Source organism: Rhinoraja longicauda, chromosome 5 (assembly GCF_053455715.1).
Source record: "Rhinoraja longicauda isolate Sanriku21f chromosome 5, sRhiLon1.1, whole genome shotgun sequence".
NCBI lineage: Eukaryota > Metazoa > Chordata > Chondrichthyes > Rajiformes > Arhynchobatidae > Rhinoraja > Rhinoraja longicauda.
Genome location: NC_135957.1, coordinates 44,306,972 through 44,329,746, shown reverse-complemented (window position 1 = coordinate 44,329,746; position 22,775 = coordinate 44,306,972). Strand labels below are relative to the sequence as shown.

At 40.7% G+C, this 22,775-nt stretch overlaps 1 protein-coding gene across 1 annotated transcript in view; it reads right to left on the bottom strand.

The window, feature by feature from the left end:
• Positions 1-683: 683 nt before the first annotated feature.
• The window catches only part of rab10 (RAB10, member RAS oncogene family), a 33,585-nt gene continuing 11,493 nt past the window's right edge, over positions 684-22,775 (bottom strand). Inside the window, exons 2-6 of the mRNA XM_078399400.1 lie at positions 17,800-17,860; positions 9,994-10,132; positions 5,026-5,115; positions 3,892-3,993; positions 684-2,348 (exon numbers count right to left, since the gene is read on the bottom strand). Coding sequence (XP_078255526.1) covers positions 2,265-2,348; positions 3,892-3,993; positions 5,026-5,115; positions 9,994-10,132; positions 17,800-17,860 — 476 coding nt within the window. The 3' untranslated portion in view covers positions 684-2,264. The remainder of the gene's footprint in view (positions 2,349-3,891; positions 3,994-5,025; positions 5,116-9,993; positions 10,133-17,799; positions 17,861-22,775) is intronic.

The following is a 22,775-nucleotide window of genomic DNA, read 5'->3' as shown; positions in this document are numbered from 1 at the left end:
TCCTTCTTACACATTTCTACATCATGTGCTTCCTTGGGAACACAGCTATCATGTTACAGCAGAACTATCTGTACTTTGAAAGTAACATCAATTTTAATACTATTTCCTTCATTCGGGAGACCAACCCAATCCAGGATTCCTTTTATGATACATAATTCAATTTTCAACAGGTGCAACTGGCAGTTCCATATACTTAGATTTTATTGAAAACATACATGTTAAAAATGAAGCCCCACATAAATTTAAGTCACTTCCATGCAGTGTGACTGCCATAATCTCTCTCAGAACCCTCTGCCCCATATTTCATAAATTTGAGTATATTTCCCTAGAAAGTGCTTTAGCCCTACATTAAAAGCCAAAGTGAGCAACAACCTGCATTAGAAATAACTAAACCGTATTGCTTACAGCTGACTTGACTTCACAAGATCCCCACTCTTATTTTTCAAGACATATCTGTTCAATCGCCAACTATGAATCAACTTGGCAGATGGACATAACAAATGGAAGAGTTCCAATTTTACAGCCTAGCCATGCTCATTGAAAGTGAAAACACAGGTTTAACAGATTGTTTTTGAAATTTCATTCACAAGTTGAAGTCAAGTGCAAAACTGGAAAAATGGGCATGTAAAATATATATCAAACACCAAGCTAAGATGTGTTCTGGTGGATAATTTCCATTTCACTTGATTTTAATTCAAAGCCTTTAATTTTTTGACTTGCCAGCATAATATGGGTAAATATGCAAGCTCACAATGCTCTACTTTCCCAAGATTCAATAATGTAACAGTAAACATCAAAAAATGACAGTTTTAGTTATATAATAAGTATTAAACTACAATCTCCAGTGCTGGATTGGACTGCTAATGAGATTTATTCAATTGTGTTGTTTGTCACAAGGCTTACAAGTAATCGCAAAGAACTGTACATAAAGGCTAAGCACCACTATATTAGGCAAGAGCCCATCAGTGTAAACAAAAACTGATTACATTGGTTACTTTGTATATTCCCTCATGTTCAGTGCAGGATAAAAAGGGTGAAAGCATTTGCACAGCTAAAGGGGTGTGCTAAATGTAAGGAACATAACCATTTCAGTATAATCATCCCCCCACCCCCCGTTGAAATGCATTGGCCAGTCCAGTGAGCCTGAAATAGTATTTCACTAATTATTTTAAATGATAATCCCAAGACACAAACTTGCTCATCCATTTTAATGGGAAGTAGACTTTAAAAGTATTATAGAGTATACTGAAATATATTACACTTATTTCAATATTCCCAAGTCTCTTCAAAAACCACCACCAAATGAGAAATTGAAAGGGGCATCTGGGAGAACATAGAATGACTTTAAAGTGACTGGAAAACAACCTGTTTGGCAACTTGAAAGCTGCTTGTCATCGAACTGAACAAAACAATTTGCCGAGAAAACAATGATTCCAAAAGACCAATCACAAGATACATGGATTGCTTAGTAAATGTAGAGTCCTGATATAGGCAAGAACATGTTTCAGGCAGAACTGCAAGCTCATGAACATGTTGTCTGATGCCGTATTATCAGAAAACAAATATCCTAAAGCTTTCTTCGGTGGCCCATAATTACAGAAAACTACACGAGTGCAGGAGAAACACGTCACAGAGAATGGAGCATGACGTGCATTAATTTCCCCCTCCATAGAGTAGGATAAAAACCAAGCATCTGCATAACCCGGAAATATTGTTCAAGAAATACTGTAGTTCAACACCAAAATAAAGTAGTTTAGAATTGGCAGCTATAATGGGTTTGTACTGAAATATATAGCAAAACAGCCAAGTGAGAACCGGTCTTCTGCCTCAGCAGTCGTTCTGTTTACGCCAATTTTCAAATAAGGCACAAGACAAAATCAAATCCCATCTATAATGAAAGCAGTCTACAAGTATCTTGAATTTGTTTTTTGCACAAATGTACAAATTAAAAAGTACATTATACATAAGAGAAAATCCCACTGTTGTACAAAGATTGTTAATTCTAACTTTTATTCTTATACAATTTGATGAGTTGAAACCATTGTTACTTTGATAATGAATTTAACTATAATACAACCAAATGTAGTGAGTTGAGCACACACATTTAAAATGAGACAGTAAGTCACAGACATGATTCTATACAGGTTTTCAAAGTCGTGTTTTTGAAGCAGGCAAGATGCAAGAACTAAGGTTAATGAGAATTTTGTTTTAATGGGAAAGGACATTTCAGATAGAATGCAGAAGTAAATTTCCACAGGGATTGTTCAGCTACAGCATTTCTTCAATCCTGTTCCACCACCTGCAGTGCTGATATCTACATTTTCCCTGTCGGGTTCCTTTACAGGAGTCTGAAAGTTAAAAAGAAAACAATTAAAATATGCTCAAGTACAAGACAATTTAAACATGGAAGCTCTGAAGAAATTCACACCACACTCACTCACAGGAATTGGTACACTTACATTTAAAGGATGTAATTTCACACAATTGATCCATCCATAGGTCAGATAGTTCATTCAAAGCAACATCTCTTAGAATAATTAAGTCTTAGATTCAATTAATTCAACAGAACAAATGGCGGCTTAAGAATTACTTCCAGACATCAATAAAAATCATTAACTGTGATCAGTAAATGTCAGTAACTGAAATCCTTAAATTATTATTATTGTACAGCAATGTTCTAATTTACCATATCCCTTACCCAAATCTACAGATGCCCTGGTAAAAATTTGAAATCTCTGCAAACTTTCCCGAGCTCACTTCTTGTACTGAACACTGCTACAATACACTGTCATACTCGACTATTCGGCTTGTTTTGGTTAAAATTAATATATTTGGCAGCTTTGGAAAGCCCATGAAATTCATGTGGCACAAGTTTTTGTTTCTGTTTAGCCAATTTACATACAAGTCATTAGGGAACATGATCAAAGACTCACTTCCTTAGCATTTAGAAACATTCCCCAGAGAAACTGGTTTAATAAATTATAAAACAGTAATCAAACATTACCATTCCACAAACTGCAAAGACTTATCCCTGAAAATGCATTCAAGCACACATAGCTTCGCTTATTTTTAAGGACGACTTGGTGGCGCAGCGGTAGAGTAGCTGCCCTACAACGCTTGCAGTGCCAGAGACCCGGGTTCGATCCCGACTACAGGTGCTGTCTGTACTGAGTTTATATGTTCTCCCTGTGACAGCATGAATTTTCTCACGAGATCTTCGGTTTCCTCCCACGCTCCAAAGATGTACAGGTTTGTGGGTTAAATTGGCACGGAAAAAATGTAAAATTGTCGCTAGTGTGGTGTTAATGTGAGGGGATCACTAGTTGGTGTGACACAGTGGGCTGAAGGGCCTGCTTCCGTGCTCCATCTCTAAACTAAACTATTTCACGAGCATAAATCATAAGTTTTACAGATTTGACAAACTTAAACAAACACTCAGAAAAAGCTGACTTTGACTTTGAGTGATCACAAAGCTGTATGTCAGAGGTTTGGCACATCGTGGGCAGTTTTGAAGTGCTGCTTTGCAGATGAACATTTTAAAACAGCACAAAGCTGGCAGAAACTTGATATTATGTTTATTGAATTCAACGCAAGGCAACATTTTTGTTGGTGAGCCAATTTTGACTCCAATGCATTCACTTGAATCACAAGCTAGTAGAAATTCCTGTTCAGTGTTTCGAAAGCCAAAATATGATTCTAGACAAAAATATTTCAATTTCTGATAAACAAAGACTAAAATTAACTGAGGTATACACAATGTAGTCCCTACTTGGACTATTTCAGCAGTTTAGTTCTTTCCACTGTAAGAAGTTAACCCATTCTTCAAAATGACTAGATTCCAAATTAGCTTTGAACTGAAATCAATGACAAATAGTCTTTTCTGAACATTACCTTTTGAAGTATGTCTTCTGCTAATGTGAGGAATGCTTTCTCAATGCTGATATTAGCTTTTGCACTTGTCTCAAAAAACCTAATTGCATGTTCTCTGGCAATCTAAAACAGAACAAAGAGCCACGTTATTTACAAACGATCAGAAAGTGCGTTACAATCATGAGTACATTACTTTTGTTAATAGTCTAATATTAACTTAAATTTCGTAAACATAGAAAGTGTGACTGCAAATATTACTGATGCAGTGTTTACTCAAACTACACAAGTAGCAGAGTTTACCCAAGCTACACAAAGCTGCAATTAATATTAAATTCTAAATTTTGTCCCAAGCATCACATTGTTGAAGTATCATTATCTTGCCATGCGAGCAAGTTCTGGAATTTCAATGAAGTATCAGGAAAGGCTGTTAAGTCAGTTTGCATTTCACAGACAAATAGTAATATCCAGATTAAGACCTCAATGTGAAGATTTGATTTAACTGCTTGAAACAATGACAAAACGTTAATCAGGAGACAAGAAACAGCAGAAGCAGAAATGTTGAGTAAAAACAAAGTGCTGGAGAAACTCAGCGGGTCTAGCAGCATCTGTGAAGGGAATCGACAGGCAAAGCTTTGGGTCGGGACATTTCTTCACTCTGAAGGGTTCCAACCGAGGTCATTTATCCATACCCTCCACAGAGGCTGCCTGACCTGCTGAGTTGCTCCATTACTTTAGATGCAGTGATCGATAGATGTTTGAGTCAATTCTCCTTGCAGCTCAACATAAAAAGATAGAAGAAAAAAGATACTTATGCATTGGTACCTGATTTCACACTTAACCCAATGCACAACTCAAAGGCTAAAGATGGCAAATCCAATAATGTGGCATTCTCTTGTGCTTGAACAGCACAAACACAAATTATATACACAAGTCACAAAAAGGGAACAGCAGCCCCTCGCATCCTCCCAAAATTGAGCAAATTCTATCCAGGATAAAACAGACTGGAACAAGCAACAAGACTGACAGAAGACAATAGATCACATCACCTTAGGTATAATTGTGTCAATGAAATTGCCCAAACTGAATCGTCCCCATCATCCAGTTAAGACACAGAATAGAATGAACTTTAAAATATAAATGAAACTTTAAAGTTACCTGTTCTCCTTTAGATTTCGGCACCACTCGTTTGTCTTCCATGTCACATTTGTTGCCGAGTAACATCCTCTCTACATCTTCATTTGCATGCTTAAAAAGATTATATTCATGTTAACGTTTAGTGAGCTTTGAGGATAACCTGGACTTCTGATTTAAATCTTGATTCAATTCATCTACAGGTTGCTGTCATGCAACAGAAAGCAAATGACAAATTTTAGTCTGTCAAAACATTGGCACTTGGCAAGCAACAAAAGCCTTCGGCAATTTCCCCATTCCAAAGGCAGTAGCTCTACAGAAATGTAAATTTGCTTCATGTAACAGCTTCCACCTGCCATTGCTCTTTGAATCTAGTCAAGACAGTGATGAAAATTGAAATCTGAATAAAATAAAAAGAATCCAATGCAAAAAAAAACCAAAATTCTATTCCTCAAAACAGCAAATTTTACTTAAAAGCTCAAACGTTGGTAATTACTTCTTCCAACAACAAGGTGCATCATTGAGGCTGATATAACACCAAAGAATAAGCACCAATTTCACGAATAGTCTGCCTGATTGTCAATCCAAGGAATAAATCAAGCAACGTTCTTTGTTTCAGAAATTTTAAAAACAATTTCATTGTTCGGGAGGGATGAAAATAAAGCAAAAAGTGTAATCGACATCATACAACCTGCACATTTATAACTTAATATACCTGAAATACGAGTCAACTTTAAAGTAGGAGAGTGAGATGGACCATACCATTTGATCCTCGCCATAGTGTTTGTTGCCCAAGACAACCAAGGAATGTCCGAAGTGGATTGTATGGCTCAGAAAACATACTACAGTAAAAGGTTTTGTTGACAGTGCAATATTTCATCAAGTCATTTGGGATTTCTTAGATGGAATATTAAGTGGATCTGGCAAATGTGCAATGAAAGCGCTGCTGTTGGCTATACCCAAGGATACTTCATGTTCACAATGGAAATGTCTGAGATACCTGCCCTGTTAACAGATATGGAGAGATGGGCTGATAAATTTGTGACTGAGGTTTTTCTGCCAAGTTTTGGAATGTGAAGACAGCCGCTTTGCTTGCAAAGAGGCCATCTGTTGACATGCTTTACCTTGCCATTTACTCCAGCAGGAACATGTGTGGCCTGAACTCGTCATCACACTTTTCAAACCACCCCTAAGTCGCACATACCAGTCCACACGAGTTAGTCTGCCTCATCAGTCGGGCAGCTGACATTAAAATAAGTGCAGTTCAATCAAATATTCCTTCCTCACTCCAAGCCATGCTCTGCTTATCCTGCCCTCTGAAGCTGCTTTCATCACCTTCCATAACAATCTACAGGCTTTCACCTGTCTCAGTCCTTCATTCAATCCCATCCTCCCTGCCATCTAGTTTAAACCCATCAGAGTTGCACTAGCAAACCTGAAGGGTCTCGACCCGAAACGTCACCCATTCCTTCTCTCCAGAGATGCTGCCTGACCTGCCGAGTTACTCCAGCATTTTGTGTCTGCCTGCCAGGATATTGGTTCCCTTCCAGTCATGTCTAACCTGTCCCTCATATACAGGTCACCTCTCCCCCAGAAGAGATTGCAAAGGTCCAAACATCTGAATCGTTGCCCCCTGCACGGATTTACGAAGGGGAAATCATGCTTAACTAATCGGCTGGAATTTTTTGAGGATGCAACTAGGAAAATGGACAAGGGAGAGCCAGTGGATGTAGTGTACCTGGACTTTCAGAAAGCCTTTGATAAGGTCCCACATGGGAGATTAGTGGGCAAGATTAGAGCACATGATATTGGGGGTAGGATGCTGACATGGATAAAAAATTGGTTGGCAGACAGGAAACAAAGAATAGGGATTAACGGGTCCCTTTCAGAATGGCAGGCAGTGACTCGTGGGGTACCGCAAGGCTTGGTGCTGGGACCGCAGCTATTTACAATATACATTAATGACTTAGATGAAGGGATTAAAAGTAACATTAGCAAATTTGCGGATGACAAAGCTGAGTGGCAGTGTGAACTGTGAGGAGGATGCTATGAGGATGCAGGGTGACTTGGACAGGTTGTGTGAATGGGCAAATGCATGGCAGATGCAGTTTAATGTGGATAAATGTGATGTTATCCACTTTGGTGGAAAGAACAGGAAGGCAGATTATTATCTGAATGGTGTCAAGTTAGGAAATGGGGAAGTACAAAGAGATCTGGGTGTCCTTGTTCATCAGTCACTTAAAGTTAGCATGCAGGTACAGCAGGCAATGAAAAAAGCTAATGGCATGTTGGCCTTTATGACAAGAGGAATTGAGCAAAGGAGCTAAGGGGTCCTTCTGCAGTTGTACAGGGCCCTGGTGAGACCGCACCTGGAGTACTGTGTGTAGTTTTGGTCTCCAAATTTGAGGAAGGATATTCTTGCTATTGAGGGCGTGTAGCATAGGTTCACTAGGTTAACTAGGTTAATTCCTGGAATGGCGAAACTGTCGTATGTTGAAAGACTGGAGCGACTAGGCTTGTACAAGGCTGGAATTTAGAAGGATGAGAGCGGATCTTATTAAAACATAAGGGATTGGACACATTAGAGGCAGGAAACATGTTCCAAATGTTGGGGGAGTCCAGAACCAGGGGCCTCAGTTTAAGAATGGGTAGGTCATTTAGAACAGAGATGAGGAAAAACCTTTTCAGTCAGAGTTGTAAATCTGTGGAATTCTCTGCCTCAGAAGGCAGTGGAGACCAATTCTCTGGATGCTTTCAAGAGAGAGCTCTTAAAGATAGCGGAGTCAGGGGGTATGGGGAGAAGGCAGGAACGGGGTACTGATTGTGAATGATCAGCCATGATCACATTGAATGGCGGTGCTTGCTCGAAGGGCCGAATTGCCTACTCCTGCACCTATTGTCTATTGAATACAGATCTCAGACTATTAGCGGGACTTCAATTTCTCTATTAAGGCCATAACTTAAATCAAGATCATTTGGCATTCAACCCAATGCTTTGGTGTCCAACGATTGGTTTAAGATCCCTCGCCTCATCCAAAAGCTTTGAAACAAGAATAAATAGCATGTGTTGGAAAGAACTGCTGATGCTGTTTTAAATCGAAGGTAGACACAAAATGCTGGAGTAACTCAGTGGGTCAGGCAGCATCTCTGGAGAGAAGGAATGGGTGGCATTTCGGATCGAGACCCTTCTTCAGACTGATGGCAGAGGAGGGGGCGGGACAAAGATAGAATGTAGTCGGAAACAGTAAGACTAATGAGAGAACTGGGAAGGGGAAGGGAGAGAGAAAGCAAGGGCTATCTGAAGTTAGAAATGTGTTAGAATAGCCTGTGATTTTAGAGTTTCTTCCTGATTAGATAAATTGATCGGGAATCTATTGGTGGGGCTTGCAACACCTCTTGGTGTTTCGGGTGAAGAGTTTAAGTAGCAAGCCGGTGTAAAATCTCAATGCACTTATGTTGTCAGGTTACTTTTATGTACGAAAACCTCAAGATCTCATACGCAAGGACCCCAGATTAAGTAAATTTATGTTTATTTGGCCTTTGATAAAGTCATCTCGGATTGTGGGAGTTAGCTTTATGTAGTTTGTTTAACCTTGCTAATCAACTTGGAACAGAAATTATATGTGCTATATCCCATCTATTCCTCCTGGAAAATGAAGGACCATCAGGAAATAACCAGAAATATTTGTATTAATAATATTTTTAAGGTAATCAAATAACAAAGATAACACATTAAACTCCTAAACACCCCAACCTATACATAATTACAAGATCTCCTCGTAAAATTAAATTAAAATTTCAGAAACAAGGCAATCAGTTGAATTTCAAAGATGAAGGTCGACACTTGTATTAAGGGAACCAACTAAAAACCAGGACAAAATTAAGATTTAGCTTTGATATTTCTTGGCTAGAAAAGTTGCCAAACAGTTCCAAATGCACTCAAATTAACCTCTCCCTCTATTGATCACGTGAAATCTCATTCCTTTCAATGACACAACTGTCCTTGCAGAACGCCCGATTATCAACATATAAAACGCATTCAAGTTTTAAGACTGCACATTCAAATACTACTGATTTACGTACATACCTACCCATGCATAATTAATATTGCTGCATACTTAAGTATAATATAGTCTGAAGAACAAATACAAACCCCTTAAAGTCACAAAAAATGATAAATATTGGCTCCAATCTTTAAATACTGCAGTGCAACTGTTCTGCATCAAACTGCCTCAATATCCGGACAAAAATAAAATTGACTGACCACAAGAATCCAATTAGGGACAGGAGCAAGCCAGATGGCCTCTTGAACCAGCCCCACTGCAAATTATGGCAAGCTTAAGCTTGGCCTCAACTTCACTTTCTGGCTTGTTGCTCATCTATACCGATTCACCTTTCCCTTGCGGTCTCGATTCATCAAGTTTTGTTACATTTTAAAAACAATTAACTTAATAAACTTTAATAAATGCGCTCCCCACACCCCCCCCCCCCCCCCGCCAGGGGGACCGGCGCCCGACCCGGCGTGCCTCGCACCGGACCTTCCTCCCGTGGTGCAGCGCGGCGGCAGAGGGTCAAACAAGATGGCCGTCGCCACCGAGCTGCAGGAGAGGTTTCCACCCAACGGGTCCACGCCTCCCTCTGGCGAACGCGACGGCCGCCCGGGGTCGAGGTGAGTGGCTCCCTCTCCCCTTTCCTCTCCCCCCTCCCCCGGGGGACACGCCTCGGCCGGCAACGGGTCCACAGATCGTCAGCTGGGGAGGTTTGCCGGGCCCGCAGGAGAGGTCTGCACCCAACGGGGGTTGTCGTGCCCACAGGAGAGATTTGGACCCAACTGGTCCATGCCCGTCTAGATGCCTTCTGATACGATAAATTAGCTGATATGTCTTGAATACAACCAATGATTCAGTCTGGTTCCTGGATTTGAGAATTTCAGCATTGATCAACTGGATGAAAAGAGATTGTTAAAGTATCAACTTGTAACTTAATTCTTACCTCATCTATGTTCCTCAGCCATTTGCTGATGTTTTCAAAGCTTTTGGCATTCGTGATATCATAGACAAGCATGATTCCCATTGCTCCTCTGTAATAGGAGGTGGTGATGGTGTGAAACCGTTCCTGTCCCGCTGTATCCCTTCAAAACAAAAAATCATGTTAAGGCTCAATTCTTGAAGGTACCATTTCAGTTATTATAAAATCAATGTAATTTGTCCTTGCCTTTATGGAAATGTAAAGCATCAACTTAAGTACTTGAGGTTTTATTTCAAACATTCAGTATCTAAAATTATTTTGGCGTAAAATCAGTCTGACTGGAACAAGTCTCCAGCAAAGTCCCAGTCCTTTTCCCCTGCTTCTTCCTCTTAACCTTGCAAATTAATTGTCATTTTAAGAACTGATCGTTTCCACCGGTCTTTAATCGGTAAAGAAATAGAAGATTGAAAGATTGAACATTCTCCCCCCCCCCCCCAGAAACAGTGTAAGAAACAAATAGTAATTACATTTAATAAAATTAGATTTTTCTGACATATCAGGTCACATGGCTACGTACACTAAAATTGGCCATGCCGAAATGGGAAACAGAATTCAAGTTTGGCATTTGATGTCTCTGCTGGGAAAATGCAGGTAGCAATGGGGTGACTAGAATCATGAAAAACTCAAGTGAAATCAAGATTTTAAATTATGAATGAGGCTGGCTGAGCTCATGGGAATGACAAGGACTTCAACAAATGGCAGAATAGTGAGCAACTAAAATAAATAAGCAGGCAAAGGTAAAAAGACAACAGCCTTTGGTTTCTAAGAAAATGTAAAATAACCTTCCATTTCAATACCTCCATGATTCACAGGAAATTCATGTTTGTTTGATCCAATTATAGTTTGGGCTTATAACTGCAAGCTTCAAAACAAAATCTTACATTCTTTTATCCATTAAATATTCAAGTAATTATTAATACTGAATTTAGGAGACCTAAGTTTCAGTATACGAGAACAGAACCGTACAATTTTAATTTGCATGGAAGAGCAGCATAAATTTTATCAAGCTGGGACCAAATGAATTGCTGAAGCATATCCATTTATTTCTCTTCATATGATACAATATAATAGAAATGTATTTATCCCAGGAGGGAAATTGATCTGCCAACAGTCATAAAAACACAGACACAAAATACATGAAATTAAAGTGACGAGTGGAAAGGATTGGGGATGTGCAAAGATTTGGGAGGGAGGGGTGGGGTCAGTCTCAGTCTACCCCATGAGAGAAGGAAGAGGGGTTATACAGTTTGATAGCCACAGGGAAGAGGGATCTCCTGTAGCGTTCTGTCCTGCATCTTGGTGGAACCAGCCTGTTGTTGAAGGTACTCCTCAGGTTGACCAGTGTATCATGGAGGGGAAGAGCTGTATTGTCCAGGATGCTCCGCAGTTTGAGGAGCATCCCTCCCTTCAAGACCACCCTCCACAAATTAAACGCCGCCCCCAAGACGGCACCAGCCTTCCTGATAAGTTTGTTAATTCTTCTGGCGTAGGCGGCCTTTGCCCTGCTGCCCCAGCACATGGCAGCGAAGATGATGGCACTGGATACCACCGATAGATAGAACATCTACAGCATCTTACTGCAGACATTGAAGGAGCAGAGCCTTGTCAAAAAGTACAGCCGACTCTGTCCCTTCTTGTACAGGGCCTCAGCGTTCCTGGACCAGTGCAGTTTACTGTCCACGTACACTCCAACTTATTTGTACTTCCTGGTAAGCTGCACATCTACACCATTAGGAGAGAAACACCCCTGCCCCATCTCCATCAAAGTCCACCATTAACTCCTTAGTCTTAGTGTAGAGCTGCAAGTGATTCAGACCACACCACTCAAAGTCGTTGACTACACTTCCATATTCAGCTTCCCTCCCCTCACTAAAGCAGCCCACAATTGCAGTGTCATCTGAAAACTTCTGCAGGTGGCAGGAGTCCGAGTTATATCTGAAGTCTGAGGTGTAGATAGTGAACAAGAAGGGAGAGAGGACTGTCCTCTGTCAGAACCCTGTGTTGCTCACTACCATGTCCAAGACACAGTTCTGTAGCCTGACATAGTGTGGTTATCCAGTCAGGTCGTTGGTGATCCAGGACACCAATGGAGCATCCACCCGCATCTTCGTCAGTTTGCTCCCAAGCAGTGCAGGTCGGATAGCGTTAGAAGTATTGGAGAAGTAAAAAAAACAAAAAAAACATGTTTCTCACAATGCTTCCTGGCTTATCCAGGTGAGCATAGGAACGATGGAACAGGTGGATGATGCCATCCTCAACCCCCATCTTTGTTTGGTACTTGAACTGCAGGGGGTCCAGGTAGGAATTGCAGGTGAGTGAACACCAACCTCTCCAAGGACTCATGCACACAGATGCAAACTATGAACAACTATTATCCAAAATTAATACCGCCAGTTGAGAACCAGTATTCACATGAAAGTCTACCGACAGCGACACACTGTTTTGCTTCTTTCCAAGTCAAAATATTTAAAGAAATGGATGCCTTTCTGGTCTTTCAAATGCCTTTCATCCTAGCTTGCAATATGGCCTGGTTATTGAGGACCTTTGCATTCAGACTGTTTGTAAGCCAGAGTGAAGGAGGCCGCACTTGGTCAACAATTTGACTGAGCACCTGGTTTCTGGCATTGAATTTAGATGCGAATGCATCATATTCGGATGGGATAAAGATGATGTCTACTTACTGAAGAAATAAGCATGAGACTCAAATTATCTACATAAATTGGTGTTGTTAATAATTTATTGCAAAATCTTTTGCCTGCATGTCACACAGACACTGAAACAGCAAGCTATTTAACTTCATATTCCACAACAATGATACTAGATCAAGACATTCATAATGACAATTGATAGTTGAAGCAGAGGTATTGCAGATAACATACGGTAGGGACAGAAGTCCAAACTCTTCTCTGCTTAAACAAATACGATCCCACTCGGGACAAAGTAATAATTCGAAGCACCAACATTTTCCACAAATTTGGGAACGGGGCAAACCAAAATGAACTATACTGGTAGCTTGCTGAGAATGCAATGTTTGTGAGTTATAGAAACATAGAAAATAGGTGCAGAAGGAGAGAAGGAGTTCATTTGGCCCATCGAGCCAGCACCACTAATTATTGTGATCATGGCTGATCATCCACAATCAGTAACCCATGCCTGCCTTCTCCCCATATCCCTTGATTCCACTAGCCCCTCGAGCTCTATCCAACCCCTTTTTAAATTCATCCAGTGAATTTGCCTCCACTGTGGCAGGGAATTCCACAAATTCACAATTCTCTGGGAAAAAAAGTTTTTTCTCATCTCAGTTTTAAATGGCATCCCCTTTATTCTTAGACTGTGGCCCCTGGTTCTGGACTCCCCCAACATTGGGAACATTTCTCCTGCATCTAGCTTGTCCAGTCCTTTTATAATTTATATGTTTCTATAAGATCCCCTCTCTTCCTTCTAAATTCCAGTAAATACAAGCCCAGTCCAATCTTTCCTCATATGACAGTCCTGCCACCCCGGAGATTAACCTTGTGAACCTACGCTGCACTGCCTCAATAGCAAGAATGTCCTTCCTCAAATTCGGTGACCAAAACTGCACACAACACTTCAGATGTGGTCTCACCAGGGCCCTGTACAACTCCAGAAGGATCTCTTTACTCCTTTACTCAAATCCTCTCATTATGAAGGCCAACATGCCATTAGCTTTCTTCACTGCCTGTTGTACCTGCATGTTTACTTTCAGTGACTGGTGTACAAGGACACCCAGGTCTCGTTGCACTTCCCTTTTCCTAATCGGACACCATTGAGATAATAATCTGCCTCCTTGTTCTTGCCACCAAAGTGGATAACCTCACATTTATCTACATTATACTGCATCTGCCCACTCACTCAAACTGTCCAAGACATCCTGCAACCTCCTAGCATCCTCTTCGCAGTTCACACTGCCACCCAGTTTTGTGTCGTCTACAAATTTGCTCGTGTTACTTTTAATTCCATCACCTAAATCATTAATACATATTGTTAATAGTTGCGGCCCCAACACCGAGCCTTGCGGCACTCCACTCGCCACTGCCTGCCATTCTGACAGGGACCCGTTTATTCCTACTCTTTGTTTCCTGTCTGCCAACAAATTCTCAGTCCATATCAATACCCTACCCCGAATACCATGTGCTCTAATTTTGCCCACTAATCTCCTGTGTGGGACCTTATCAAAGGCTTTCTAAAAGTCCAGATACACAACATCCTAATGTCATAACCGACAGTTATTTATGATGGATAAATTTGTAGACTGGGTTCAGTGAACACAAGAGCAAGTCATAATGCTGCTTTATATGACTTTGTTCAGGCTGCATACTCAAGTCAAGAGAATTCTACCAAGTAACATTTTGGGGGAAAAAGTGGGAGAAAAATCTCTGCTGCTTGTAAAGGCTGACATCCGCTTTGTAAAAGGCCTCGTTTACTGAGAATAAGAGAAAGTTTCCTGATCAAGCCTGTTGCACATTTGAACAGATGACAAAGCCTTTCAGTGTTCTGTCCTTGTAGGAAGGAAACAATGCCCTTCATTTTTTCTGAAACAAGAATTTATATTAACAAACTGCAAATGCGAGCAATAGAAATCCATCCATCCTCAGTCAGCATACAAAAAAGAATCAACGTAGCCACATTATGTACAGTTGATTCATGAAAATGCAACTGGTGGGAATTCATTCATTTATGTTCACAAAACTTTGAAATATTCATGGTGAAACATCATATCAGAATGACAGGAAGGTGGGCAGAGGGGGAGGGGTAGCTCTGTTGGTTGGGAATGAAATTCAGTCCCGAGTGAGGGTGATATGGGATCAGAAGATGGAGTCATTGTGAACAGAGCTGAGAAATTATAAGGGTAAAAAGACCCTAATGGGAGTTATTTACAGGCCCCCAAACAGTAGCCAGGATATAGGGCACAAGTTACACCAGGAGATAAAATTGGCCTGTAAAAAAGGTAATGCCACGGTGGTCATGGGAGCATTCAATATGCAGGTAGACTGGGAAAATCAGGTTGATACTGGACCCCAAGCAAGGGAATTTTTGGAGTGCTTCCAAAATGGATTCTTAGAGCAGGTTGTAGTGGAGCCAACCAGGGAAACGGTAATTTTGGATTTAGTGTTATGTAATGAACTGGATTTGATGAGGAAACTCAAGGTAAAGGAACTATTAGGAGGTAGCGACCACAACACGATAAGTTTTAAGCTGGCTTTGAGGGAGAAGGTGAAATCGGATGTGTCGGTATTGTAGCTGGGAAAACAAGACTACAGAGGCATGAGGGAGGAGCTGGCCAAAGTTGACTGGAAAGGGACCCCAGCAGGGATGACAGTGGAACAGCAATGGCAGGAATTTCTGGGAATAATCCGGAAGATACAGGATCTTTTCATTCCAAAGAGGAAGAAAGATTCCAGGGGGAGAAAGAGGCGACCGCGGCTGACAAGGGAAGTAAAGGACAGTATGAAACTAAAAGAGAAGGCGTATAACATAGCAAAGATTAGTGGGAAGCTAGAGGAATAGGAAGCTTTTAAAGAACAACAGATAACAAAAACGAATAAAATGGGGAGACAAGTTAAAATACAAAGGTAAGCTCGTTAATAATATAAAAGAGGATAGCAAGATTTTCTCCAGTTATATAAAGTGTAAGAAATAGGCAAGAGCGGACATTGGACCACTGGAGAATGATGCAGGAGAAGTGATAATTGGGAATAAAGAAATGGCAGAGGAATTGAAAATCTTTTTTGCATCAGTCTTCACAGAACACATACGCAACGTGCCTGAAATTCAAGAGAGTCAGGGGGTGGAAGTTAGAGGAGTGGTTATTACCAGGGAGAAGGTGCTTGGGAAGCTGAAAGGACTGAAGGTGGATAAGTCACCTGGGCTGGATGGACTGAAACTTAGGGTTCTGAAAGAGGTGGCTTTAGACATTGCGGAAGCATTGATAGTGGCATTTCCGGAATCACTAGTCAGGAGTGGTCCCAGATGATTGGAAAATTGACAGCATTATCCCACTGCACAAAAAGGGAGCGAGGCAGAATAGTGGGAACTATAGGCCGGCGGTTAGTCTGACTTCGGTGGTTGGTACGATTTTAGAATCCATTGTAAAGGATGAGGTTACGGAGTACTTAGAAGTTCACGATAAAATAGGCCAAAGTCAGCGCTTTGTGAAGGGGAGGTCTTGCTTGACAAATTTACTGGCATTCTTTGAGGTAAATAGCAGGACAGACAAAAGAGTCAGTGGATGTTATTTACTTAGATTTTCAGAAAGCCTTTGATAAGATGCCACATGTTGGGCTGATTCGGAAAATGAGAGCCCACGGTGAAAGGCAGATACTAGCATGAATAGCAGGTTGGCGGGATGGCAGAAAACAAAGAGTGGCAATAAATGGAGCTTTTTCTGGTTGGATGCCAGTGACGAATGGAGTTCTGCAAGGGTCGTTGCTGAGCCCGTTACTCTTCACGTTGTATATTAATGATTTGAACACAGGGATTGAAGGCTTTGTAGTAAAGTTTGCAGATTATTCGAAAATAGGTGGAGGGCAGGCAGCACAGAAAAACCAGGGACTCTGCAGAACGACTTGGACAGGTTGGGAGAGTGGGCAGAGAAGTGGCAGATGGAATATAGTGTAGCAAAGTGTAGAGTCATGCATTTTGGTAGTAGGAATAAAGGCATAGGCTTTTTACTAAATGTGGAGAGAATCCAGAAATCAGAAGTGCAAAGGGACTTGCGTGTGCTGGGGCAGGATTCCCAAAAAGTTAATCTGCAAGTCCAATTGGATAGAAAAGAAAGCAAACTCAATGCTAGCATTTATTTCAAGAGGGCTTGTATACAAAAACAGGGATGTAATGTTGAGGCCACATTTGGAATATTGTGAGCAATTCTGAGCACCATATCTGAGGAAGAATGTGCTGGCCCTGGAGAGGGTCCAGAGGAGGTTTACAAGAATGATCCCAGATGAGCGTCGGTCGGCTCTGGGCCTGTACTCGCTGGAGTTTAGAAGAATGACGGGGGACCTCATTGAAACATGCAGAATTGTGAAAGGCTTGGAGAGAGTGGATGTGGAGAGGATGTTTCCACTCACAGGAGAGTTTAGTACTGGAGGTCATAGCCTCAGAATTAAAGGACGTTCTTTTAGGAAGGAGATAAGACAAATTTTCTTTAGTCAGAGGGTGGTGAATCTGTGGAATTCATTGCCACGGAAGACTGTGGAGGCCAAGCCAGTGGACATTTTTACGGCAGAGATAGATAGATTCTTGATTAGTACAAGTGTCAGAGGTATTGGGGGAAAAGGTGGGAGAATGGGGTTAGGAAGAAGAGATAGATCAGCCATGATTGAATGGCGGAGTAGATTTGATGGGCCAAATGGCCTAATTCTATAGGGTTATTTATTTTATACAATTTGACTTGATATGGTTTTTTTACATGTCATAGTGAATCAAATCTACACACAAGAATGCAGTGTGTGGCAGGTGTTTTGAAGTCATCATGGACTGAGAAACTGGATGTCTTGCAGTTCTATTTGCTGGTTAGAGATACAAAGCAACGTAATTATTTGCAATATAAACACAGTTCCAATTGCAACAACTTTAAGTATATTTTAAACGGGGAAGATTTACAGCCTTTACTTGCAATTATTGGTTCTGAAATACACCGGATTTCCATGAAAACAGGATGAATAATTAAAACTGCTGCCACAAGAAAAATGTGTTCTATTTTTGTTGTGCACTTAGATCCTTCAATTCATAAAAATGTTGACTTACCATATCTGCAATTTGATCTTTTTTCCATGTAGTTCCACTGTTTTGATTTTAAAATCAATTCCTGAAATGGAGAGAAGTATTTTAAAATGTGAAATGTAGTTACATCGGCCATGAACTAGGTCAAATCAACATTTCATTGCACGACCTTCATTCCCCAGTATAACTATGGTACAGATAAAGTCTACAAACTGTCTTTGGAAGTATATTAATAAGGAATGCAAACTTCATGGAAGTTACTTAAAAAATAAGGAAATGATTGTTGCTTGAAATAAAAGCAACACAACCAGTAAATGAGACAAGGTAGAATGGAGACAACCTTACTCAAATCAATAACCATTAATAACCAGAGGCAAAGCGTATAAATTAATGGCAGCAGAAAATAGCTGTTTCTATTTATAATGCCATTCATGGAAAAGTAGTTACATACTATGAATTCAAGTATATTTTAGGCAATATTTAGTTTATTTTATAGATACAGCCCACCGGGTCCATGCCGACCAGCGATCCCCACACATTAACCCTATCCTACACCCACTAGGTACAATTTTTACATTTACCAGGCCAATTAACCTACAAACCTGTACGTCTTTGGAGTGTGGGAGGAAACGGAAGAACTCAGAAAACCCACGCAGGTCACGGGGAGAACGTACAAACTCCGTACAGACAGCGCCTGTAGTCGGGATCGAACCCGGGTCTCCAGTGCTGCATTCGCTGTAAGGCAGCAATTCTACCGCTGCGCCACCGTGATTTGAATATTAATTCAAAGAAATCCACATTAATAAATAGACTAAATCAAGCGTGATTAGCTGATCGCCAAACATACACATGAAGCGTTATGTGAATCAAGGTTTTAATTTAAATTAAAAACAAAATTTAACAGTTTGAAGTTTAATTTTTGAACCACCTGATGAAAGTTAAATTGGGCCTGCTTATTCGTGAACCACTGGCTCAAAATAGACCATATTTAAAAATATACATAAAGATTGGTGACGTGCAAAAGCAAACCAAATCTTTAGTTATTACTTGCATCAATATAAACTAAAGTGACATTTTACACTGATGCTCATATCAAACCTAATCATTCACAACTATTTCTCCAAAAATACTCTGTCAATATCCTCTGAGAAAGACTATGTATTCCTTACAGCTTGACTGGGCCCCTGAAATAGCACTGAACACAACCTATTTTGTACCAGTCAGCATAATATAAATCCATGCCTTGTGCAATATGAATCCCGGCCGCACGAGCAAAACACATTTGCAAATACTCAGCTCAAGCTTTATGTGGAGAATTGCAGAACACTTTGCATCACATTACAAGCAACATTATAACTACATTAGCAGGTAAATATTAAAATATTACAGTTTATATTATGACCACAGACCAATTTTGGTATTATTTAACAATGAATTTAATTGAGGTTGATTTAGTTATGTACAAGACAGACAAAGCTGTATCAGAACTTGAACCAAATTGTCACCATAATGCAAAAACCTTGTTTCACATAATGTAGATGCAAGGAATTGCAGAAGCTGTTCAAAAAAAGACAGTGCTAGAGTAACTCAGGGCAGACAGCATCTCCACAGATTCCGCAGTTCTTTTGTCTACATTTTACTGCTCTGCTCCACTGCAAGATCTGCTCAAGGTATTCCTACTTTGAACTGATTTTTTTCCAACTGAAGAAGTTCTCCAGCCTGGAGTCCTGACCCAAAACAATCCCCAGAGATGCTTTGTGACCCGCTGAGTTACTCCAGCACTTTATGTCTTTTCTTGTTTCGGATAGGCAGCATCTCTGGAGAGAAGGAATGGATGACGCTTCTTCAGAGTCTGAGTTAAGCCAGCATTTTGTGTCTACCTGGGAAGTGTAATGTTGTGTCTTGGTAAACTGTCTATTAATTTGCTCCTGCTTTTATTTCTGTCAGTTTGTACAGAAATTGTAATGTAATCTCAGAGCTTGAAATGTTTTTCTTGGAGACATTTATGGCCATTTGTTATAATGGAACAAATGGCCATAAATGTCTCCAAAAAACATATTTCAAGTTCTGAGATTACATTACAATTTATTGTTCTAACCTTCGACAGAAATAAAAGCAGGAGCAAATTAATAGACAGTTTACCAAGACACAACATTACACTTCCCAGGTAGACACAAAGTGCTGGCTTAACTCAGACTCTGAAGAAGGGTCTTGACCCGAAACATCACCCATTCCTTCTCTCCAGAGATGCTGCCTGTCCCAGAGTTACTCCAGCATTTTGTGTCTACCGTTGATTTAAACCAGCATCTGCAGTTCTTTCCTACACATTACACTTCCCAACTCTGCCCCAAAATGACAACTTCAGTATTTCTTGGTCGAGGCAACAACAGGCCTGTGACCACTTCACTGAACATTTCAGTTCTTGCTAGCCCCAGTGAACAAAGCACACAGTTGCAAGGAACTTTTATTCCCCTTCATTCCCATATCAACCCATCTGTCCTCAGACTCCACCACCGCCAGGGTGAGATCACCTGTAAGCCGGAAGAACAGCACCTTATTACACTTAAACAGCTTGCAACCCATGGCATGAATGGCAAAACTTCGAATTACAGGAAACCCCTCCCACTACTAATTATCCAACCAAACACCCCTCCCCCAACATTTCAGGCTTTGCACATCTCCCACCCCATCACATTGTTCCTTTCACATTCACCTTCACCTGCTCATATCCCATCTCTCCGTACATTGTGCTCCCGATTTTTCGTATATTGTGCTCCCTTTATTCCCATCTACTCACCATATTTGCGTTTCTACTTTTCACTCCCCGCCTTCCTTTCCACCATTTACAGCCCTTTGTCTTTTTCCACAGCACCTCAAGCCATCTCTCCACCCGACTCATTTCACCAATCAATTCTTCCCTACGATCAATTTATCACTTTCCTGTTCATATTGCACCCTTGCCCCCCTCTATTTCCATTAACAGTCTCTCCTTCTCTCCATCAGTCTGAAGGATCTCAACCCAAGATGTTAATGTCTATTTCCCTCCACACGTGGTGCCCAACCTGCTGAGTACTTTCAGTGGGTCAGACTGAATCTGTGGAGGGAAACATTTTTTTAAAATCCTCAATCACAATTTAAGCTGAATTTTGTACAAATACAGATCAGATCAAGTTGCCAAACTATAAGTAATAAAAAATAATCTTTTATTTTTCTCTCATGATTCCACCATCTGCAGTCTCAGGTCTCCAAGAAGGTGGAATATTCATCAAATAAGACAGACAAGTGGGTAATACACTGCATTATATGCTCTGAGACAAAGAATATCACTGGACCTCCATTCATGAAACTATTTGACCAATTTCTTGAAATTTCACTGTTCCTTGGACTCACAGTTTTGAGTCTTACAACCATGGCTACTAGCTAGTAAATGAATCAGATAAATATTGCATGAGCTGCCACCAACCACATCAGACATTGAAAAAACGAAACAACTAATTTTGTGTAAGATTAGATCACAAGTTGCCAAATTACAAGTAATGAAAAAATAAACTATTGCTTGGAGATAAACACTGCCATATTAGTAATTCAATTAATACATGGCCTCCCGAGTTCATGACAGGGTTCCGTTCTTGAGAACTGTCTGTTACCCGAACAGAACACATTTTGGTATATATATCTAAATAAAAACATAAAAGTCAACCAAGAGCAATGTGGCTAAATCAGATGTTTAACTCAACCAAATATAGTCGGTTCCACATGGCAGAAGATGTCTGCAGCAGTCAGGATATCCATCCTGCTTATCTCCTAAAGTTTGTTCTGTGTACAGGTCGTAACCAAGTCAAGGGATCATATATTTGGATGGACTTGCATATAACACCTAATTTGCTCTTGTACCTTTTCCACAGGATATTGTCAACATCAATTATTGCAGTATGAATTTATGCATTGACCATGCAGAGTCTGATTTGGGTCAATGACAAGGATCCAGCAGTAAATCTAATTAAAAACATCAGCAAATGGAACGCGTCATGTGCCACCACATGATCAACTCAGAGCCTGCAAAGTGCTGTAAAAGTCAAAGATCTGAACAAGACAGATTGACAAACACACCCAATCGTATTACAAAAAAAAGCAGTTTCACTTTTTAATTTACAAGACTTGAAAACGGACTTGCACCATGCTTCACAAAAGCCATCTATATACTAAAACTCTCGTTTATTTGTTTGTTCCGGAACTACAGCCAAAACGGTACACGATAGCGCGAAAATTTTAGACCAAGCTTACTCACCATCGTCCCTTTGGTGCCAATGGACGAAGTTTCATTGAAATCGGTGTTATATTTTTAAAGTTATTCACATTTTAAAGTTTAAATCTATCTCCTAGGGAGGGAGGGGATAGAGGAGGGAGGATAAGGGGGGTTGAGTGGGGGGAGGGGAAGGGAGGAGGAGTGAGGGGGAGGAGGGAACGGGAGGGGAGGGGGGAGGAGAGGGTGCTGCACCACTGCAGGGGAGGTTTGGGCCCAACGGGTCCACTTGTTACCTCTATTTCTGCTGGTTGTTCACAAAAAAGTTATTTGGCTGCTAAATGCAATTTTGAAAACTCTTGCTGCAGTCGACCAAGCAACAAGCATCAAGAACTCTGTTTTAAAAAGGAGAAAATAAATTCTCACAAGGTAAGCTTAACACCAATTCTTTAACACGCAGGTCATCTCTAAACAATCCAAAGTATAATATCAAAGCTTCAGTTATAACATCCAACCTGCCCCCTCCCCTCCCCACACCAGTATGCACATATTCCTCCCATCATCCCAGTCACTCTGCTCCTTTCACCTCTGCCATATGTTCAAAGCCCATCTAAGCCTCACGTTTCTCTTTAACTCCCACCCACCCCCTTCCACCTCCCCATTCCCATCCACCTGAATCCCTCATTTCAGATTTACATTTCATTTTTCTTTCCTTCCCCAATTTCTTTTCATTCTCGCCTTGTCACTCAATCCACCC